Below are 24,349 nucleotides of genomic sequence, written 5' to 3'. Positions count from 1 at the left end.
GTAACCCCCTCACACTTTAATATATTAAAATATTTACAAATGTGACAACACTGAAGAAATGACACCTTTCTACGAGGTAAAGTAGTGAGTGTACAGCTTGTATAACAGTGTAAATTTGCTGTCCCCTCAAAATAACTCACAGCCATTAATATCTAAACCACTGGCAACAAAAGTGAGTACACCCCTAAGTGAAAATGTCCAAAATTAGTAATTTTCCCTCCCCGCTGTCATGTGACTCGTTAGTGTTACAAGGTCTCAAGTGTGAATGGGGAGCAGGTGTGTTAAATTTGGTGTTATCTCTCTCAATCTCTCATACTGGTCACTTGAAGTTCAACATGGCACCTCATGGCAAAAACTGAGGATCTGAAAAAGAGAATTGCTGCTCTACATAAAGATGGCCAAGGCTATAAAAAGATTGTCAAGACCCTGAAACGGAGTTGCAGCATGGTGGCCAAGACCACACAGCGGTTTAACAGGACAGGCCTCACCATGATCGACCAAAGAAAATGAGTGCACGCGCTCAGAGTCGTATCCGGAGGATGTCTTTGGAAAATATACCTATGCTTCAGAGGTTGAAGGGGTGGGGTCAGCCTATCAGTGCTCAGACCATACGCCGCACACTGCATCAAATTGGTCTGCATGGCTCTTGTCCCAGAAGGAAGCCTCTTCTAAAGATGCACAAGAGCACCCGCAAACAGTTTGCTTAAGACAAGCAGACTAAGGACATGGATTACTGGAACTGTGTCTTACCTACAGTCAAGTATGGTGGCGAGAATGTCATGGTTTGGGGCTGCATGAGTGCTGCCCGCACTGGGGAGCTACAGTTGATTGAGGGAACCATGAATGCCAACATGTACTGTGACATACTGAAGCAGAGCATGATCCCCTTTCTTCGGAGACTGGGCCGCAGAGCAGTATTCCAACATGATAACTACCCCAAACACACCTCCAAGACAACCACTGCCTTGCTAAAGATACTGAGGGTAAAGGTGATGGACTGGCCAAGCATGTCTCCAGACCTAAACCCTATTGAGCATCTGTGGGGCATCCTCAAAACGGAAGGTGGAGGAGCGCAAGGTCTCCAACTTCCATCAGCTCCGTGATGTCGTCATGGAGTGGAAGAGGACTCCAGTGGCAACCTGTGAACTCCATGCCCAAGAAGGTTAAGGCAGTGCTAGAAAATAATGGTGGCCACACAAAATGTTGACACTTTGGGCCCAATTTGGACATTTTCGCTTAGGGGTGTACTCACTTTTGTTGCCAGTGGTTTAGACATTAATGGCTGTGTAGAGTTATTTTGAGGGGACAGAAAATTGACACTGTTATACAGGCTGTACACTCACTACTTTACATTGTAGCAAAGAGTAATTTCTTCAGTGTTGTCACATGAAAAGATAACAGATTAACAAAAATGTGCGGGGTGTACTCACTTTGGGAGATAATACACACACTTTTTTTTTTTTTTTTTTTTAAACGCATGTGTTCCTCAAAAATCTATGCATTTTACTCACAGTGATTATGCTTGCTTCAGTCATAATCTGAGAGAACTGCATGTTGCGTCGATAACCCCATGAATGGTAGTCCATTGAAGTGCATTTCTCCCATTTGTGGTCAGGCAATGTAGAAGGAGTAAACTTATCAGCACAGTTATAATAACCTCCATGACGGCATGAACAGTTAATTCCCCAACGGTCGTTCACCACAACTTTGTCCTAAAAATAAATTTAATAAAATTAGAACTAAAATGTACAAATATCAATGACATTTTTTGATTGTTTAATTATGATTCTATAATTATTTAGGATTTATATAGCACCAACAGCTTGTGCAGCAATGTTAAAAAAAAAAAAAAAAAAAAAAGAGAAGGGGATATAGGTTATACTTAATATACCTCAAGGAGCCAGATTCCCATCATCTAATCAAATATACATGTGAAATGTGAAAGTCAAACATATTTATGTGGCATATTGTTCGATGTGGATCTGTAGAGATGACCATACCCTAAAAATTAAAGCAATATATGCATGGGGAAAAAAAAAAAAAATATATATATATACCTTAACAGGGCTGTCATTGTAAAGCCATGCCAGAAAATCAGTAGAGTTCCAGTAAGTATCTGGTGATTCCCAGTCACCATCAGACCAAATCAAATCTGGCTGGTATCTAAAAAATGAAAATTATGAATTCCATATATTATAATATAAATAAGAGTCAGTCATCACTCCCCCTATAAACATTGCTTAGTAAACAGTGTCCAGGTCTTCAACGACATTGGAGACTTAGCATAGACAAAGACTGGAGGCTCAGAACTCACAGTAAGGCCTGGTTCACACTATTGCAAACTGGATGTGGGTTTCCCCCACATCCAATTCATATGTCAGGAGCCTGTGACCGGCTTTCATTGGAGCTGGTTCACACAGCTCCAAGACAGCTGCAGAGCGAATTGCACAGGAGTCCTGTGCGTCTTCTGGTCCGTTTCAGGTCAGATATCAGCCAAAAATTCAGACCGAAATCGGACCTAAAGCAGTCAACAGGGAAGCACCAGACCCCTGCTGTGAGCTGCTCCGCATGGAGATGTGAACCCAGCCTAAAGCTTAATTCAGCAGCTTAACGTATGATGCCATTCATTTTAAAAGTTAAATCCCAACAATAATGAAAACACACCCAATTTGAACAATACACTTTTCAAGAAAGGGACAAACCAAGAAAATTATGTTAGGTGATTTCAATTAGTTGGCAGCTGCATTTAGTAAATTAAGTAACAATTGGACGAGATGGGAGCAGAAGAAATGAAGGATTAAGGAAAAAAGAATTAAAACAAAAAACAAAAAAAACAAAACAAAAACAAACAGTCCTAATACATGCCTAGTTCCTGGCAGGCAAAAAATTAAAGAAGCTTCTGTGAGGCAATGATTACATCACTTTCCTCAGGTGGTAGCACTTCATCACTTTCTTTTATTGCAAAGGAAGACACTAGGCAATATGACATATGAATAACATGTAAGCAATGTAAAAAGGTAACAGATTAGCAAGTATAATTATAGGTGAAAGGTAAGGCGTCATCACAAAAGTAACTAAATTAAATATTTAGTGCCAAGTGGCAACAAACAGAATGAAAAGTAATTTGCCGCTGCCCCTTGTGTTATAATACACTTTAAACTTGCTCAAAAATTATATTATACTATATTATTATTAGTGCGTAAAAAAATTTAAATACACATACAACTTTGAAATTATACATAGACCACAGTATATGATCAATAGTCCATAGGGATGAGCCCGATGTTCGAGTTGAACGCAAGTTCATCTCGAACATCGGGTGTTCGCGGCAAATTCGAAAGCTGCCGGAACACCGTTAAAGTCTATGGGACACTAACATGAAAAAGCAAAAGTGCTCATTTTAAAGGCTTATTTGCCAGTTATTGTCACAAAAAGTGTTTGGGGACCTGGGACCTGTATCAATGCAAAAAAAAATTTGAGAAGGGCTTTGGTCGTCACTTCTGGTAATCACTGATGTCCCGCCCAGACTGGTACTTCCCACGCTTGGAACGCAAGCCATCCCCGTAGGAGTGGAGCGGAACAGACTCCCATTATTGGTCATCAGGCTGTATACTTTGGTGCCCTTATCAGCATGAATAAATGCAATAGATGTTGGATTTTTAATGGGATTTTTATGGTAATAAAATATACTACACTATGAGCATTTCTCCTGTTGCTTGGCATCTTGTGAGCTGTGGAGGAGCGATGGAGATTTAAACTGGCAACCATTGCAGTGAACCCAAAATGGGAAGAGGAGTGTATCAAGAGCTGTGGAATTTCTCCTGTTGTCATAAAGCACATATTGACCTTCCAGGGGTTATCATTTCCTAGTTAGTGAGCATTTCACACTGCATGTGGTAGCACCAGCAGTTGGTTTTGAGTGAAAAAACGGTCACAAAAAACATTTCTATCCAAGTGTGGAGAAAACTCTAACTCTGTGCTAGTCTATGGACTATTGAGTTTGATTATTGAGCACATACTGTTGTCAAAATAGAATTTTAAAGCCTACTTTACATATTTCTTGAGCAGATTAGCAAGTATGCAAGCACGCTTACTTGCACTTTCAGAGTTCTTGCAATTAAAAATATATACCGTATTTATCGGCGTACAGCACGCGCCGGTGTATATTACGCACCCTACGTTTAGGAGGGAAGTTTAAGGGGAAAAAAAAAAAAAACAACTTACATTAAAATGCCCATCATTGCAGCCTTATCGTGTCCATCTGCAGCCTTTTCAGTGTCAGTGCAGCCTTGCCCCAGTGCAGCCTTGCCCCGCGATTGCTGCCAACATACACGTAGCGTGTAGATTTAAATATGGCGCCGCGGAGTTCGCAGGTACTCGGCGGAGCTGAATGAGCACCGCCGAGATCACAGTGACTAGGCGGAGCTGAGATACACATAGCCTAGTGTCCTCTTGGCTCCCCTTACCGTCCCGCCCAGTCCCGCCATTGGACCTGTGTTACGTCCATCATAGGGCGGGACTGGGCGTGACTGAGCGGCGCCGAGAAGAGCCGAGAGTACACTCAGCTATGTGTATCTCGGCTCCGCCCAGTCACTGATCTCGGCGGCGCTTGTTCAGCTCCGCCGAGTACCTGCGAACTCCGCGGTGCCATATTTAAATCTACACGCTATGTGTATGTCGGCGGCGATCGCTCACAATTAGCAGGGATCGGCATATAATTGATTTTAAGGGGAAAAATACGGTACTTTAGTGCTTTAAAGTAGAACTCCCTCCCCTCCCGCTTTGCATAGAGTAGGGGAGGGTTAAAACCACTGGGTTTTTTTTCTTGCCATCTGTGGAAATTTCATTTTAGTTCCTCTTGACTCAACAGGAAGCGAGATGAGATCTTTCCAATGTGAGAGAAACCCCCTCTTCGACAGTTCTAAACAGGAAACTGTGTCCTCTTAGGAAGATTTCTCTATTCCTGATCTGGTGGCAACTCAAAATTTAGAATTTACCCTCACTTTCACGACCAGTGACCATGGTGATCAGGACAATTAGGCCTCATTCAGATGGGTGCTGGCACCCATACTGTGTGCAGGCTCTGCCTTTGTCTTGCCCTCTGCATCCACCCTGAGCTCCATGCAGGCAGCCTATAGAAGTAAAGGCAGATGCAGTGGCTGCACAGGCACAGCAGTCTTTTAAAATCTGATGATAGCTGTGGAGCAGATACACAGCCCTAAACACAGATAAGTTTTGTCTTTAGTTACATGAATTCATGAAGAACATAAATACATTGTATTTTCTTATAAAAGATATGGTTACCTTGTTACCAAATCATACAGCTCGGGCATAGCCTTTGCAAACACAAAATACTGTGTTTTGAAGCCATTCTTTTTGTCTAATAAATACAAGGGATGAAACCAGTCCAACAGGGAATGATATAGTCCATAACGCAGGTTTCTGGGGGGGGACAAAAAAACAAAAACAAAACAATTCGTTATTATAAAATTCTTTTATTATCTGTAGCAATGCAAACCACTGAGTGATAACAGACGTTGGGTGGTGGTTTACAAGAAGCCGTGAAGCAATTCTATTAAGCAAAACAAACCTCTTTTTCAATGCTCCTCCCAAGTCTCCCACTAAGTCACGATGTGGACCAGTGTCTACAGCATTCCAGTTCCAGGAAACAGGAGAGCCCCAGTTGGTGAAACCTTCATGGTGCTTTGTCGTCAAAACAACGTACCTAAACGAGAGAAGACATTTGGTTAAGTAATTTAAATTGTAAGAATGAGGAACAAGGACCAAAAAAATAAAATAAGGTTTTGTAAAACTCATCCGCTGCACAAAAGGTTCAAAGAAGCCCCGAGGTAAGGAAATGACAAAACACTGGGCTGTGGTCAAAAGGTTTATATCTGCAAACTTTCAGTAAATGTCATGCTGCTTTGCATGTGCACATAGTAGATCAGAATACCCATTCAGTCTCCCTCACTCTGAAGTGGCTGTTAATACACTTTACAAATCTTTAGCTTTATCAAAACTAGGTAAGAGGAGGACATACCTAAAACGATTCAATCAACATTAAATCAGGCAGGTTCTTGTACGCCATAGTCGATGGTAGATCTAAAGGAGATTGTATAGTGTATGGTGAGCGTTAAAATCAACCTGCAAATGCTCATTTACCATCACATACAGTGCAAATAAGGAGATGGTGTCTATCAAGCACTGGTTCTTTCACAGTTTAACACTAGACAGACGAAAGAAAAAAAAAAAAAATTATATAAACTTCCTTTGTAAACTGGCTCACCCAAGTCTGCCTTAATTAGTGTTCGTTAATGCATCTAAAGCCTAGTACACACGGGCATCGTCTGGGTCAATAGAAAATCGTCCAACATTCGGCCCATGCGTATGGCAGCCGTTCTGACAGAAGCCGGCCATTTCATGACAGAAAAACGGTCTACCGACAGTCTCCCGATCAGTGCTCTCAGCCAGAGAGTGTTGTAGCAGTTCTGAGCTGACAGGTTTTTTTGTTCAACCCGATGGGTTGGGGGGGGGGGGGGGGGGGAATAAAACTTGCAAAAAGGTAAAAGGCATAAAAATGTACTAGTATGCATTGCATATATTATGAAAGACTTCCCTTGAAACGAAGCCCTTCAGCGGCGTGCTGTCACCACTGCAGAGGCTTCCATTTTTAGCCTGTATCTCTTCCGGGCTCGCAGGCTGCGTCCGCTTGAATGGACAAACTGCGATGTCACTCACATGCATGCGGGCGTCCTGGCTGTGGCAAAGGGCTCTGAAGGAACAGCACCGGTATGCCATTCCTTCAGAGCGAATGCGCCAGTGATGTCATCGACTGCTACTCCCTAGAATATCTCCTAAACTGTGCATGTTATTCATAATAAAGCTTACCTGTAGGTAAAAATACTGCTTTTACTACCCCTACTATCCCTTTAAATTACATAAAGGGACAGGTTAGGAAAAATACTCTAAAGTAGTGCTGAACTCAAACTGAATATTTGCTATGTGATTGACCAACACAAAGTGGCACACAAAATTGTGAAGTGGAAGGAAAATGATAAATGGTTTCCAAAATTTCTTACAAATAAATATCTGAAAAAAGTGTGGTGTGCATTTGTATTCAGCCCCCCCTGAGTCAATACTTTGTAGAACCACCTTTTCGTTGTAATTACAGCTGCAAGTCTTTTTTGGGTATGTCTCTACCAGCTTTGCACATCTAGAGAGTGACATTGTTAGCCTGTTCTTTGCAAAATAGCTCAAGCTCTGACAGATGGAGTGTCTGAACAGCCATTTTCCAGTCTTGCCACAGATTCTCAATTGGATTTAGGTCTGGACTTTGGGCTATTCTAACACATGAATATGCTTTGATCTAAACCATTCCATTGTAGCTCTGGCAGTATGCTGAGGGTCGTTGTCCTGCTGGAAGGTGAACTACCACCCCAGTCTCAAAGTCTTTTAAGATTGCTCTGTGTTTGATTTTGGGGTGGTATTTTTCACGTGGGGGGTTCTCATTTTAAGCCTTTCCAGACCCAAATGGCCTTGTATGTATTGGGGGGGGGGGGGGTCGCAGGCTATTTTTTTTTAATGTTAAAATCTTGCAGCTGCAATGTCAATTTGTACGTTTGCTCTAAAGCCGTATATCTTTGAAGCAGCATTGCAGCATTTTGGATACATGCTACAGATGCACCACTTTACAGGCAGAGAAACACCCCCAAGTTAATAGCTTTAAGGCAAGTTCACTCTAGAAAACGCAGTTTTTGCGCATTTTTGATGTGTTCCTGTGCGTTTTGCTTTTTACAGCGTTCCAGTACAGTCCAGTGCAGAAAAAATGCAGCATGTTTTACTTTATTTTCTGGAACTGGAACACACTGGAACTGCAAGCAATGGTGTGAACTATGCCATTGAAAAACCTATAACCTACTTTCCATGCGTTTTTGATGGGGGGGAAAAAAAAAAAAAAAAAAACGCACTGGACTGCATGTGGTGTGAACTGGCCCTTAAGAAATTTTGCCTATTTAACCACTTCAATGCCCAGCTATAGTCATATGACGTCCTGGGATGGGATCTCCCATCCTGGGTGGACGTCATGGGATTCCCGGCCGTCTAGAGGGCGCGCACGCCGCGTTGCTCGGGACCCGGTGCGTGTGCATGGCGGCCGCGATATCCGCCGGGCACACGCGATTGCCCGTTAACCGGGCCGGACCGTGGATCTGTGTGTGTAAACACACAGATCCACAGCCTGTCAGCTCTGAGGAGAGCGATCTGTGTTCCCAGAACGGAGGAACACTGATCGTTCTCCTCCCCTAGTGCGTCCCCTCCCCCTTCAGTTAGAATCATTCCCTAGGAAACATACTTAACCCCTCCCCGCCCCCTAGTGGTTAACCCCTTCACTGCCTGTCACATTTACACAGTAATCAATGCAATTTTATAGCATTGATCGCTGTATAAATGTGAATGGTCCCAAAAATGTGTCAAAAGTGTCTGATGTGTCCGCCATAATGTCGCAGTCACGGGGAAAAAAAAAAAAAAAAAAAAAAAAAAAAAATATTTTTTTTTTAAAAATGCCATAAATCTATCCCGTATTTTGTAGACGCTATAACTTTTGCGCAAACCAATCAATATACGCTTATTGCGATTTTTTTTTACCAAAAATATGTAGAAGAATACGTATCGGCCGAAACTGAAGAAAAAATGTGTTTTTTAAAAAAAAAAAAATTGGGATATTTATTATAGCAAAAAATAGTGTTTTTTTCAAAATTGTCGCTCTTCTTTTGTTTATCGCGCAAAAAATAAAAACCGCAGAGGTGATCAAATACCACCAAAAGAAAGCTCTATTTGTGGGGGAAAAAAAAGGACGTCAATATTTTTTTGGGTACAACGTCGCACGACCGCGCAATTGTCGTTTAAAGTGCGACAGCGCTGAAAACTAAAAATTGGCCTGGGAAGGAAGGGGGTGAAAATGCCCGGTATTGAACCGGTTAAAGGCATTTCTCCTTGTTACGTTTTTGGGGTTCTCCAAATTGTTGACAATTGATATATGTCCCTTAGGGTGGGACCTGGGGCCCCATACCCATTTTAAGGCCAATAACTAGAAGATAAGCCAGCCAAGTGGGGACTAGCAAAATTAACAAGTCAGTTCCCATAGACTGCAATGGTATTTGTTGTGTAACTTTTGTACATGTTAGGCTCTTTGTTTGGCCCCCCCCCCCCACTCCCTGGACCGGGGGGTGTTTGTCCCATCTCTAATTCTGTAGCATGCTGGATGATGTGCTTCATTTTGGACAGGGGGGTGGCTTATTTTGTGCTAGCTGCATTTGGGTTGGTCTGGGCATGCTCAGGGACTTTGTTTTTTTGGGTGCTTTTTGTGTGTTTCTTGGATGTTTCTGGGCATGCTCAGAGAGTGTGTTTTTGGGTTAGTAATTTAAGGACATACTTAACCACTTCAGCCCCGGAACGATTTACCCCCTTCCAGACCAGAGCACTTTTTACAATTTGGCACTGCGTCGCTTTAACTGCTAATTTCGCGGTCATGCAATGTTGTACCCAAACAAAATTTGCGTCCTTTTCTTCCCACAAATAGAGCTTTCTTTTGATGGTATTTGATCACCTCTGGGGTTTTTATTTTTTGCGCTATAAACGGAAAAAGATCGAAAATTTTGAAAAAAAAAAAAAAAAAAAAGATTTTCTACTTTTTGTTATAAAAAAAATCCAATAAACTCAATATAGTCATACATTTAGGCCAAAATGTATTCGGCCACATGTGGTAAAAAAAGTCAATAAGCGTATATTTATTGGTTTGCGCAAAAGTTATAGTGTTTACAAACTAGGGTACATTTTCTGGAATTTACACAGCTTTTAGTTTATGACTGCCTATGTCATTTCTTGAGGTGCTAAAATGGCAGGGCAGTACAACCCCCCCAAATGACCCCATTTTGGAAAGTAGACACCCCAAGGAAATTGCTGAGAGGCATGTTGAGCCCATTGATTATTATTTTTTGTCCCAAGTGACTGAATAATGACAAAAAAAAAAAAAAAAAAAAAAATTTACAAAAAGTTGTTACTAAATGATATATTGCTCACACAGGCCATGAGCATATGTGGAATTGCACCCCAAAATACATTCAGCTGCTTCTCCTGAGTACGGGGATACCACATGTGTGGGACTTTTTGGGAGCCTACGGGGCCCCGAAAACCAAGCACCGCCTTCAGGATTTCTAAGGGAGTAAAGTTTTGATTTCACTCCTCACTACCTATCACAGTTTCGAAGGCCATAAAATGCCAAGACAGCACAACCCCCCCCAAATTACCCCATTTTGGAAAGTAGACACCCCAAGCTATTTGCTGAGAGGCATGGTGAGTATTTTGCAGCTCTCATTTGTTTTTGAAAATGAAGACAGACAAGAAAAAAACAAAACATTTTTTTCTTTTTTCAAAACTTTGTGACAAAAAGTGAGGTCTGCAAAATACTCACTATACCTCTCAGCAAATAGCTTGGGGTGTCTACTTTCCAAAATAGGGTCATTGGGGGGTTGTGCCACCTGGGCATTCCATGGCCTCCGAAAATGATAGGCAGTGAAGAGTGAAATAAAAAATGTACGCCCTTAGAAAGCCTGAAGGCGGTGATTGGTTTTCGGGGTCCTGTACGCGGCTAGGCTCCCAAAAAGTCCCACACATGTGGTATCCCCGTACTCAGGAGAAGCAACAGAATGTATTTTGGGGTGTAATTTCACATATTCCCATGGCATGTTTGAGCAATACATCATTAAGTGACAACTTTTTTTTTTTTTAAAAAGTCTTTCCCGCAACTTGTGTCACACTATAAAATATTCCATGGACTCGACATGCCTCTCAGCAAATAGCTTGGGGTGTCTACTTTACAAAATGGGGTCATTTGGGGGGGGGGGGGGTTGAACTGTCCTGGCATTTTATGCACAACATTTAGAAGCTTATGTCACACATCACCCACTCTTCTAACCACTTGAAGACAAAGCCCTGACACTTTGTTTACATGAAAAAATAATTATTTTTTTTTGCAAGAAAATTACTTTGAACCCCCAAACATTATATTTTTTTTAAAGCAAATGCTCTACAGAATAAAATGGTGGGTGTTTAATTTTTTATTTTTTTTCCACACAGTATTTGCGCAGCGATTTTTCAAACGCATTTTTTTGGGAAAAAACACACTTTAAAATTTTATTGCACTAAAACACACTATATTGCCCAAATGTTTGATGAAATAAAAAAGATGATCTTAGGCCGAGTACATGGATACCAAAGATGACATACTTTAAAATTGCGCACAAACGTGCAGTGGTGACAAACTAAATACATTTTTAAAAGCCTTCACAGGTTACCACTTTAGATTTACAGAGGAGGTCTACTGCTAAAATTACTGCCCTCGATCTGACCTTCGCGGTGATACCTCACATGCATGGTGCAATTGCTGTTTACATTTGACACCAGACTGACGCTTGTGTTCGCTTTTGCGCGAGAGCAAGGGGGGACAGGGGTGCTTTTTTTTTTTTTTCTTTAAAAATAAGATAAAAAAAAAAAAAAGGAGCAAAAAAATAAACTGTTCCTTTCATTTTTTTTAATCATTTTTATTGTTATCTCAGGGAATGTAAATATCCCCTATGATAGCAATAGGTAGTGACAGGTACTCTTTTTTGAAAAAACTGGGGTCTATTAGATCCTAGATCTCTCCTCTGCCCTCAAAGCATCTGACCACACCAAGATCGGTGTTATAAAATGCTTTCCCAATGGCGCTGTTTACATCCGGCGAAATCTAAGTCATGAAATGCTCGTAGCTTCCGATTTCTTAGGCCATAGAGATGTTTGGAGCCACTATGGTCTCCGATCAGCTCTATGGTCAGCTGGCTGAATCACCGGCTGCATTCTCAGGTTCCCCTATTGGGACAGGAGAGCCAGAGAACAACATGGAAGACGGTGGGGGGGGGGGGATTCCCTTCCACTGCTTGTAAAAGCAGTCTAGAGGCTAATTAGCCAATAGGATTGCTTTTACATGAAAGCCGATCACTGGCTGAAAAGAATGATACCAAGATGATACCTAAACCTGCAGGCATCATTCTGGTATAACCACTCAAAGTCCAGCAACATACCAGTATGTTGCTGGTCCTTGTTGGGCATTTATTGTAAACTTTTTTTTCATGCAGCCTGTGGGCTGAACGAAAAAAAGAGATTGATCGGTGGGTATGCCCACCATTAGAATACCTCCCTTCATCCACCCACTTCTAATGCTGGGCATACATGCACCGTATATATATGCCGAAGCATGGGGGCATCCTCCCGCAAAAGGTAGGAGCAAATTGCTCCTCCACCCACTGCTGCCCCCAAGCTTCAGCATATATGCTGAAGTATGTAACTGTGGTGGTGAAATCACCTCCGACAGCGCTGGAGTCACGGCTTTATATATCGTGGGAGCAAACGCTGTTGCTGTCAAGATAAATAAATCCGCTCTGCAGCTGAATGGCGTACCTGAAAACAAAAAAAAGTGGTTACCAATAACAGAGTAAACCGTAAAGTATAAAAAAAAATTGCATATCTGAAAAGCAAACATGGTAAAACATAGCAGAATAGAATACAGTAAAAAAAGAGGAGAGGGAGAGAGAGACACACACAGAGAGAGAGACAGAGAGACAGACAGAGACAGACAGAGAGAGACAGAGAGACAGACAGAGACAGACAACTATTTTTTTATATATTTTTTGTGTTTTTATTTAGTAACTTGTACCAGGTTTGGGTCTCAAAATGCGATGACATCTTGGGAGACCCTGTGAAAGTGTGTCCTAGTCTGTGCAGAGCTGTACCCTACGCTAATACTCAACTAGTGAATGGTAGCGTTCAAAACATTCACCAATGCATAGACCAGGATTGTCAGGACAGGAGGGGCAATAATACCAGGTGTCACGCCTATATCCGCGCTTGCTGCAGACACGACATCTTTTTTGGGGGGCTCGTTGGGTAGGGGTACTTGGGAGGACATAAGGAAAATGCCTCTCATGCAGCCGGCTTACTGCATTTGGTTGGGAAAGGTGAGGTGGAGCACCATCTGGAAACAGAAGTGCTCTGACGATCTCTTCCTGGAATTTAAGGAAGGATCCAGTCCGTCCTGAAGCTCTGTATAGCACATGAGCGTTCAGCAAAGCCAATTGAAATAAACAGACACTTTCTTGTACCAGCGTCTGGCCTTACGGGCAACTAGGTACGGCGCCAACAACTGGTCGTTGAGGTCCACCCCTCCCATATTTTGGTTATATTCGTGGACACAGAGGGGTTTCTCCACAACACCAGTCGCCGTAGTAATTTGGACTGCCGTGTCTGCATGAAGGGAGGCGAGAACGAAAACATTCTTATTATCGCTCCACTTCATAGCGAGCAAGTTATTACACAGCAGGCTCTCTCCCCCAGCCTAAGACGAGAATCTACAAGCCGCTGGGGAAAGTCCGCCGATTAGGTCGCACGGTGCCACATGCTCCAATCTGTTGATCAAAAAGGTGACTAAAAAGTGTCACGCTCGTGTAATAATTGTCCACGTACAAGTGGCACCCCTTTCCGAATAAGGGTGACACCAAGTCCCACACAATCTTGTCAGCGCTTCCTATGTAGTCAGGGCAGTTTGTCGGCTCTACGTGACTATCTTTGCCCTCGTAAACCATAAAACCACATGTATAGCCTGTGGCCCTGTCACAGAGCTTATACATCTTGACCCCGTATCTGGCACGCTTGCTGGGAAGGTACTGTTTGAATGAGAAGCGGCCAGAAAATGTAATCAGGGACTCATCAACGCAGACAACTTGATGGGGAGTAAACAAGTCTGCAAAATGCTGGTTGAAGTGGTTTACGAGGGGCAGAATTTTGTAGAGCCGATCGTATTCAGGGCCTCCACGAGGCCGACAGAGTTCATTATTGTTGAAGTGCATGAACCGCAAAATCTGCTCGTATCGTGCCCTGGTCATGGAGGCAGAGAACAAGGTCATATGGTGAATTGGGTCAGTGGACCAATATGACCGCAACTCACTCTTTAGTTATGCCCATTGTAACGAGCCCCTTGCTCGCTTGGTTCCACTCTCCCGACACTCCTCTGCAGCTATTGAATCAGATTGCAACGTCTGATGGTTCGGTCATCCAATGCTCCGGGATTAGAACTTCAGCTATGTGCCGTTCTAACCCAGCTGCGATAGCTCAGAACAAACACCAGGCAGACTGTATGTAAGTTCAAACAGGAATCTCTCTTTATTGACAAAATACAGGCTTTTATACACTCAACGTGGAGGTGCAGACCTCCTGCTCATATTACTCTAACAATACAGCTGTAACCTAATTAACGAATCCCTTTAGACAGCCTAGATGACTCAGACATGACCATTAGGCCAGACTGGCCATGTTGTAGTTCAGAAAATCCAATCAACATTATCACAATCAACATAGACTCTTCTTCACACAATAGCAGAGTTAATTAACACAAATAACAATGGGGATCCAATGACTCTTAGATCCCATAGTAGACTTATTCACAATATACATTTTAGCAGACAATAGACAGACAGGTGTTGGAATTTACATCAGCATCTCCTAACCGTATCTGTCCCAGCATTATGAATCGGCCACTATTCCAATATGGCAAATCCAGGGTCCCCAGACATACAGCTCACAAAGAGCACCGTTCCCCCAAATGCAAGGGCCCCCGATCGATCGGCAAGAGGCTAGCACACAGTCCCCTCCAAAAGTCTCTTTCCCGGCTAGGTCTGTCACATTTCAATGTGACAGACCTAGCCGGGAAAGAGACTTTTGGAGGGGGACTGTGTGCTAGCCTCTTGCCGATCGATCGGGGGCCCTTGCATTTGGGGGAACGGTGCTCTTTGTGAGCTGTATGTCTGGGGACCCTGGATTTGCCATATTGGAATAGTGGCCGATTCATAATGCTGGGACAGATACGGTTAGGAGATGCTGATGTAAATTCCAACACCTGTCTGTCTATTGTCTGCTAAAATGTATATTGTGAATAAGTCTACTATGGGATCTAAGAGTCATTGGATCCCCATTGTTATTTGTGTTAATTAACTCTGCTATTGTGTGAAGAAGAGTCTATGTTGATTGTGATAATGTTGATTGGATTTTCTGAACTACAAGACGGCCAGTCTGGCCTAATGGTCATGTCTGAGTCATCTAGGCTGTCTAAAGGGATTAGTTAATTAGCTCATGTTAATTAGGTTAATTAGGTTACAGCTGTATTGTTAGAGTAATATGAGCAGGAGGTCTGCACCTCCACATTGAGTATATAAAAGCCTGTATTTTGTCAATAGAGAGAGATTCCTGGTTGAACTTACATACAGCCTGCCTGGTGTTTGTTCTGAGCTATCACTACTGGGTTAGAACGGCACATAGCTGAAGTTCTAATCCCGGAGCATGGGATGACCGAACCATCAGACGTTGCAATCTGATTCTATAGTTGCAGAGGAGTGGTCGGGAGAGTGGAACCGAGCGAGCAAAGGGGCATCACACCCATGTTGAGGGAAAGGCCCAGAAATATCTTAAATTCGGAGACCGTAATTGGTCTCCAATCTCTGGCAAGGAAGGATTGGGGAATAGTGGCGATGTGTTGACCAGCGTATAAATTGCTTTGGTCCACAATAGATCTATAGAGATCTTCGGTGAAAAACAGCGAATAAAAATCCAGTGGCGTAAAATCAACTGTTGCCATCTGAATGCCGGGTTGGCCAGTGAATGGGGGAATTACGGGTGCTGCAGAAGTGGTGGGTTCCCAATTCGGATTGGCGAATGCAGCAGGAAGTGCACTATGGGCACGACGGGCCTGTGTTCGTCTTCTTGGTGGCAGCGGGACACTACTAGTGCTTGCCAACTTGCCAGCTTGAACTGCACTTATGGGACTCGCCACGTCACCACGTGATACTGCAGTGCTGGATGTACGACCAGGGTGTACTAGGCCGCTGGTGCTTGCCAGTTCACCAGAAGGAATAGCGGCGCTAGTACTGCTCTGCTCCATACGAGGGACCTGCGGTTCTTGCACATCAAGGACAGAAGAAGTTTGGGGTCTGGTACGCCTGACCTTGGCAGGGACCACAACTCCGTCGTCAGAGCTATCTGTCATGGAGCCGCTGTCCTCTACAGGATCGTATTCTGAGCCTGAATCTGACAGATGAGTGACTTCCTCTTCACTATCTGTCATGCTCAGAAGCGTGTAGGCCTCTTCACTAGCGTACCTTCGATTTGCCATTTTGGGCTCTAAATTTAGTGGTACACTAGTGAGACTCTAAGGCAAAAAAAAAGCTGACTGTTAGCGACTGATTCAAAACGCTACCAAAAAACTGTTAGCGATCGCAGGGATCAGGCCTGACTCTGCGAACAGTTATGTGTGCTTAGTGTTTTGTAAGTGTCAGTGATCGATCGATACTGCACTTGGGTGAGCTGGGCCAAGGGGCAAAACGCAGGTGCTAGCAGGTATCTGGGCTGATCACGCTAACACTGTTTATGGGAACCCTAAACTGCTGGGGACGCTAGTATAGATCTGATCGGATCAGATATTGATCCATTCAGATACTATAGCACTAAGGGAGGTGTATGCTGCGTGCGTGGGTGTTAGCGGTACTGGCGCTAACCTGACGCTGCCTGGGGCGACAGACCTTATCTGACCCTAAAAACGAAACTTATATCACAGCCGGGCAATTTGGGGGTTAAACCCTTATTAGGTAATAAACGGAGGGTGCCCTGAAACTAATAAACTATTAAAAAAAAAAAAAACCCACTAACCAGCGTCACCCGTAAGTTATACAGTGATCACTGGTGAAAGGGTTAACTAGGGGGCAATCAGGGGGTTAAAACCTTTATTAGGTAGTATATGGGGGTCCCTGTCGCTATAAAATGCTGACGGCGAACCTATATACTTCCCTCCCTAACTAGCGTCACCTGTGTCACTAATACAGCGATCAGAAAAACGATCGCTTAGTGACACTGGTGACGGGGGGTGATCAAGGGGTTAACCTTTATTAGGGGGGGTTAGGGGGGGTACCCTAGACCTAAAGGGGGCTAACCCTAACACTTATAACTGTCACAAACTGACACCAATGCAAAAAAACAAAAACAAACTGCTATTGGTGTCACTGTGACAGGGGGTACAGGGGGGTGAAAAGTGTGCCTAGTGTGTTCTACTAAAGTGTACGGTTTGATGCACTTACTTGATGTCTTCTCTCCTCGGCGTCGGAACGAAAAGACCGGCTCGAGGAGAGATGACATCACTTCCTCTGCCTCTGTTTACATTACAGAGGCAGAGGAATGATTTCATTGGCCGGGAGCGATCGCGAGGGGGTGGCCACGAATGGATGGCCTCCCCCTCACCTCTGATAGCCAGGGAAGAAATGCCGACCGCCTCGGGCACGGGGGGGGGGGGGGGTGTACATGATTCTGCCTGCCCGTGCCATTCTGCTGACGTATATCGTCGTGAGGCGGTCAGCAACTGGTTAACAGGTGTACCCACTTCGAAGTTCTGTCTCTACACTGGGTGAACTTGCATTTTGTAGGTTTCATGGACTGTCCATGTGTTTTCAATTGCCTCATTAGCACACAAACATATGTTATATAAAGCTTGCAGATAGCATTCTTGGGGGGGGGGGGGGGGGGGGGGGAGTGTACATTTGGGTGTCCTTATCGAGTTTGTAACACATGTATTTTCTACTTGTATTTTGTTTGTTATGTCTTTGCAAAACAGATGCGTTTTCAAGAAAGTTTGTTTTTACTTTGGTTTGTTTTTTTGGGTGGGGGATATTTTTCCATGAAATATTTTTGATGTTAATGTGTGTCGTTTTTACGTTGTTCACTTTGATTTAATGGTCTGTGCTGAATTATTTTGCTAATCATTCTCAAGATGTTATGATTAATGTTTGAATCATTAATAGATGTCCTTTTATCTCCTGTTAGTTTCCAATGCAAAATGATCAGACCTCAAAAACCATTTTCGGTTAGTGTCCCAAATTAACATACATGTGTTTTTTTTTTTTTGTTTTTTTTTTTGCGTTCCTTGCTCTTTTCCTGTTTTGTTGACCAATAAAATTTGATGCAAATTTTGATGATTGTTTTTTATGCAACAGATTTCACAGCTGCAGCTTAACTAGGCTGATTGGCATGTCAAAACAAAACAGGTGTGATTTGTCCAAGTTACTTTCCTGGTGCCTATATGCATGGATTGTGTGTATGCTGCCATGGATAGGCACCAGGAAAGGAAAATTATAGGAGCGGTAAGTATTCAATTTTCCTTTTTACTGCAGTGGTTCTCTGCCTCAGTCCTCAAGTACCCCCGACAGGACATGTTTTGTGAATTTATCTTCTCTAGAATAGCTGTCCAAAATACCAAGCCATTGACTGTGGATTTAAAGCATCTGTACAAGATGAAGGAAAACCTGCAAACATGGCCTGTTGGGGGTACTTGAGGACAGGCTTGATAAGCACTGATTTAGAGCACTGCACTAAACTCTAGCTCAAGGCAATCCTATTTTAATTGTGGGCATTTGAGGGAAACCAAGCGAGTGTTAGAACCCCTGCTTTTTTTTTTTTTAGGTTGGGCTTTGTGTCCCTTTTCTTAAAATTGGCTTCACTTCCGGTCACATAGCCAAACAGAAAGTGAGGGTCCAATGTCTTTTCTCGCGTACACACAGATGTAACCCATTAAGCAAAATGCACTCTAGCACTTTGTTGTGTACACCCCAAATGATTAGGCAGTTTGGGGTTTAGTAAAGGAAAACCCACTCTGCAGTACAAGTGTAGTCGCTGAATCTGAGAGGAAGCACTGGTGGTTTTAACATCCAATCATGTAGAAGCAACGATGGTGTTTTTTTTTCCTTGCATGTCCCCCTCGGATCTCCAGCAAGTGCACTTTTAGTGCAAAGTGGATTTAGTAAATAAACCCCAAAGTCCAAGATACCTAATAATTTAGGGTGTACACAGCAAAATGCTAGAGTGCAATTTACTTAATGGGGAAGCTATTTAGATTGACATGTGTCCCCTAGGAAAGACATTGGTAGGGTTTTACCCTCACTTCCTGTTTGGCTATGTGACAGAAGGTGAATAAATTTGAAGGAGAAAGTGGCAACATTTGGGAGGTGTCTTCACCCTATCAGGGGTGCAGACATCCCCAAAAAACTGACCATACTTCTAATCCCTCTGCACTCTATCCCCAAGCAAGAATAAGGATTTCATTTAGTTGAACTTTGCAAAGACACGTTCCCAAGTACAACTGTGATGCTTGTCAATGGCCCATTTAGACCTCGTTTAATAGAAAACACCAGTTGCCTTTCACTAGAAATATTTGTTAGTCCAGTCCTGGAAATCTGCATCTGCTTTAACTATTAATTTCCATAAAAATTGGGTTTCTGCAGCTAGATGCGCCAAATGCATCTAGATGCGCAACTGCACAGGTATGCGTATATGTGGTTCTCGGAAAGCGGTGGCCAGCACACAGGAATGACATCACACCCCTACAGGAAGTTGCTTGTACTGCTACCAAGTTCTATGAGGAAGAGATGATCCTTAATTGCAAATTAAGAAAAAAAAAAAAATATATTTTTTTTTTAATATGGGGTGGTGTTTGTGTAGGTGCCTAACACACATTCATACATATTAGGGCAATTTAGATAGGATCCGATTTACAGCATGTTTAGATTGTGGGAGGAAACCCACGCAGGCACAGGGAGAACAAGCAAACTCCAGGCAGATGGTGTCACAAGCGGGATTCGAACCAGCGACCCTTTTTGCTGCTAGGTGAAAAAGTGCTAACCACTATGCTGCACAAATATGTAACTAAAGATGTAGGTTCTTGTGTCCACTTGTGAAAATACAAGTGGGTCATGTCTCTACATTCCAAATTTGGCACTTAAGATGGTCATGCACTATGCAATCTGATTGGCCAATCTCTGTACAACTCGATATTTCGGCAAAATAGGTAATAAGAAGACGCACTTGAACAATTAATTCAAATTATAGGAAATCAAACAGGCTCTTGCACTAAATCTAATTTTTTTTGTAGGATCTGATTACAGTGTATGGTCACCTTTAAAGATAAAGATCTGAAAATATTAGTGTGAAAATCAAAGAAAAAAAAAAAAACCCACACAGATTTCAAAGATATATTAGAAGTAATAGGAATGAGATTAGCATCAAAAGGGTTCATTAAGTGATAACTACTAATTGCCTAACAAGACACATCCAATGAGATGGGCGTGCGCTATTATCAATGAGAAAACAGCAGTTACGCTGCCACCAGTTGCCGTTTGCATATTTATTATCGCGTTGTGCATCTGCGTGCGCCCTTTCACACGCTCAATTAATGATTTATCCGGCGCACCAATTAAGGTATGAACCAGCCCAGCGCATTATTCTTAGTAAATCACCCCCATTGTCTTGTTGGAGGTAAACCTTCGGCCCAGTCTGAGGTCCTGAGCACTCTGGAGAAGGTTTTCATCCAGGATATCCCTGTACTTGGCCGCATTCATCTTTCCCTCGATTGCAACCAGTCGTCCTGTCCCTGCAGCTGAAAAACACCCCCACAGCATGATGCTGCCACCACCATGCTTCACTGTTGGGACTGTATTGGACAGGTGATGAGCAGTGCCTGGTTTTCTCCACACATAATGCTTAGAATTAAGGCCAAAAAGTTCTATCTTGCTCTCATCAGACCAAAGAATCTTATTTCTCACCATCTTGGAGTTCTTTAGCAAACTCCATGCGGGCTTTCATGGGTCTTGCACTGAGGAGAGGCTCTTGTCAGGCCACTCTGCCATAAAGCCCCGACTGGTGAAGGGCTGCAGTGATGGTTGACTTTCTACAACTTTCTCCCAACTGCATCTCTGGAGCTCAGCTACAGTGATCTTTGGGTTCTTCTTTACCTCTCTCACCAAGGCTCTTCTCCACCGATAGCTCAGTTTGGCTGGACGGCCAGCTCTAGGAAGGGTTCTGGTCAACCCAAACCTCTTCCATTTAAGGATTATGGAGACCACTGTGCTCTTAGGAACCTTAAGTGCAGCAGAAATTTTTTGTAACCTTGGCCAGATCTGTGCCTTGCCACAATTCTGTCTCTGAGCTCTTCAGGCAGTTCCTTTGACCTCATGATTCTCATTTGCTCCGACATGCACTGTGAGCTGTAAGGTCTTATATAGACAGGTGTGTGGCTTTCCTAATAAAGTCCAATCAGTATAATCAAATACAGCTGGACTCAAATGAAGGTCTAGAACCATCTCAAGGATGATCAGAAGAAATGGACAGCACCTGAGTTAAATATTTGAGTGTCACAGCAAAAGGGTCTGAATACTTAGGACCATGTGATATTTCAGTTTCTTTTTTAATAAATCTGCAAAAAAATGTCTTTTGTGTTTTTCTGTCAATATGGGGTGCTGTGTGTACATTGAGGGAAAAAAAAAAAAAAAAAAAAAAAAGAAGAACTTAAATGATTTTAGCAAATGGCTGCAATATAATATAACCAATATGTGAGCTCAGCATACTGTCACATCTGTACACTAACTGCTCTGGGTGACCTGCTCAGGAAAAGTATCAGCCAGTAAGACTGTATTGTAGAATTTTTTCCCTTTAGAATAAGCTGGCTCTGTACCATCGTCCTACTTTCCCCTCCCTTCCTCCATAAGAATAGGCATATACAGTATATTTGGCCAATGCAGGAATAAACATGCCTGAGATGATGATATTTCAGCAACTAGATTGCAGCTATTTATCTGATCACCATCTGGTGTCTATAGTTCTTTTTTAGGATCTAAGCACATCTACCTCAGCTGTAAAAATGTTTATATATGCTTGCTTCAACAGACTCACTCCCAATATTCTACTTTGGCAAATCCACAATTGAAAGCCCTTATACCTTATAAGTCAACCATCACTTGTCCATGTCCTAACTTTATACAATACCAGAGATGAAGAATATTCATAATTATCCTGACCCAGGTCAGCCAAAAGTGGGCCATGGACTCCTATTGAAGTGTATGTCAAGAGCAGGAAAGGACTAGAACTCATGTCATGTTTTAACATCTGTGATTTTATTTGAGCGAGATTTCCCTCACTCTGTTCTGCCAATAATGGTTTCACCAGGCAGGAAGTGAGGAAACATGCAATAGAGACACAGACAAATCTGACAGGTGTTCTAGTATTCCCCTACCCTACTAAAAATGCATTTTTTTTTTTTTTTTATATCAAACAAAGTTTTTTTTTGAATAATCGGTGCATACATATAACGTTTACGTTATCATATTAACGCTGTAACAGTATTACAATTGTTAACGTTTATATATATTTTTTAATCAAATGATAAGTACAAACATGTCTGACATGTAACAGCATCTCAGGTATATATTTGGTTTTTATAGACTGTCCATCTATACTCATATCTATTTATCAGTCTGTGATCAAGTGATTATGCTAGACACAGGTAGAAGGATTCATGTAGCCATCTATCCCATATCTTGTATTTTGCTGGGCAACCTCTATTAACATATATACATTTCTTGTATGGTAATGTATTATTTATCTCCACCTTCCATTCCACTGTTTTAGGAGACTCCTGTCTCATCCATTTTTTGGCAAGAACTTTTTTGCTGCAAAAATTGTTTCATGTAAAAAAGTTTTAGTATATTTGTCAGTTGTGTCTGGAACTATACCCAAGAGGCACTGTTTAGGGTCTAGGGTCAGAGGTGAACCCATTGTGTCATGCAGAAATGCCACAATTTGTTCCCAAAAGCCTTTTATCTTGGGGCATGACCAGATTGGATGGAAAAAGGTACCTGTCTCTCTCCCACACATCTGACAAGTGGTGGTTTGTGTATGCTTGTATCTTGCCACTCTGAGGGGTGTGAGATATGCCCTGTGAAGAATGTAGAGTTGCGTCAAGTGATCTGAAAGTTTAGGAGATACAGTTTTACATGCCTCCCCCCATTCCTCGTCCTCCATCGGGCCCACCTCCCTCTCCCATCTTGGTTTAAGGCCATATGCTATCTTAGTAGCTACAGGGGTTAGAAGTAAGTTATAAAAAGCTGAAATCAATTTATGAGAGTCTGTGCTCTTAATTATAGCGATAAGTACATTGGGTGAAGGGTTGGGATAATAGTCAGGGAATTGTGATTGTAGTGCATGTATAGTTTGTAAGAATCTGAAGAACATCTGGTCCTGGATTGTAAATTCTTCTTTAAGTATGTCAAAGGTTTTAAGCTGTCCATCTTTTAATATATGATGTAGGTAAAATATTCCCTGTATGGACCATATAAATGTATCATGTATTTTATTGAGCTCCTGGAGATTTTTGTTATGCCATAACGGCGTGTAATCGTTAACTTTTGAAATGTCAAGTTTAGAAGTCGCTAAATTCCATATTTTCCTGTAATGGTATAGCATGGTGTGTCTGCTGTCTCCTAGTTACATCCCTCCCATGTCTGCCGCTATTGCATATATCGGGTCTTTGGTGTATTGCGCCCACTTCGGGCATAGGAGTGTGAGAAACCTCTCACTGTCAGTTTTGTCTAGATGGAAAAGCTGCGATAGTTGTGCTGTAGTATAGGTTAAAGTCAGGTAGAGCAGTGCCACCTAGATCAGTTGGATTTTTGAGGGCTTGCCATGCTAATTTGTGCCTATTGTTTCCCCACACAAATGTCTTTAAAAAGGGACTCTAGAGATTTAAAATGCTTCAAGGGTAAATAAACTGGGGTGTGCCATAAAAAACAGAGTATTTTGGGTAGTAGAATCATTTTGATTAAAATTTATACGGCCCCATACACCTAATGGTAATTTGGACCATACCCGTATTTTATTTTTAACGAAGGAGATAAGAGGAGCTATATTTAGGGATATATAGTCCATAGGGGATCTGGTTATTTGAATCCCTAAATATTTAATGACATCTACTCTCTGGAGTGGGAGCCTGGTTTGGGATTCTGGGGGAGGGAAGCTGTCTATTGGTAAAATTTGAGATTTGTTCCAATTAATTTTTAGACCTGAAAATATTCCAAATTGTTCTTTCGTGTGGAGTGCATTGCATAATGATGGGCCCGAGTCTGCCAGGTATAATAGCGTATCATCTGCATACATGCTAATTTTTTCAGTCAGGGAACCCATTTCAAGTCCTTTAATTATTGGGTTTGTTCGAATGGATATTGCCAAAGGTTCAGCCGCAAGGGCATAAAGTAATGGGGATAGGGGCAGCCCTGTCTTGTGCCTCTGCTGAGGTCGAATAACCTAGACAACCATCCAATAGCTACCACTCTGGCCTTGGGTGCCTGGTATAGGAGTTGGACCCATTAATAAATTTTTGCCCAAATCCATAGCTCTCTAA

General features: G+C 42.5%; 1 protein-coding gene across 1 annotated transcript in view; it reads right to left on the bottom strand.

The window, feature by feature from the left end:
- Nucleotides 1-24,349, bottom strand: part of FUCA1 (alpha-L-fucosidase 1) — a 56,208-nt gene that overhangs the window by 7,368 nt on the left and 24,491 nt on the right. The window contains exons 2-5 of the mRNA XM_073615305.1: nucleotides 5,591-5,725; nucleotides 5,305-5,442; nucleotides 2,058-2,163; nucleotides 1,512-1,712 (exon numbers count right to left, since the gene is read on the bottom strand). Of these exons, the coding sequence (XP_073471406.1) occupies nucleotides 1,512-1,712; nucleotides 2,058-2,163; nucleotides 5,305-5,442; nucleotides 5,591-5,725 (580 nt within the window). The remainder of the gene's footprint in view (nucleotides 1-1,511; nucleotides 1,713-2,057; nucleotides 2,164-5,304; nucleotides 5,443-5,590; nucleotides 5,726-24,349) is intronic.

This window comes from Aquarana catesbeiana, linkage group LG02, assembly GCF_042186555.1.
Source record: "Aquarana catesbeiana isolate 2022-GZ linkage group LG02, ASM4218655v1, whole genome shotgun sequence".
Classification (NCBI taxonomy): domain Eukaryota; kingdom Metazoa; phylum Chordata; class Amphibia; order Anura; family Ranidae; genus Aquarana; species Aquarana catesbeiana.
This window is presented reverse-complemented; position numbering and strand designations above follow the sequence as displayed.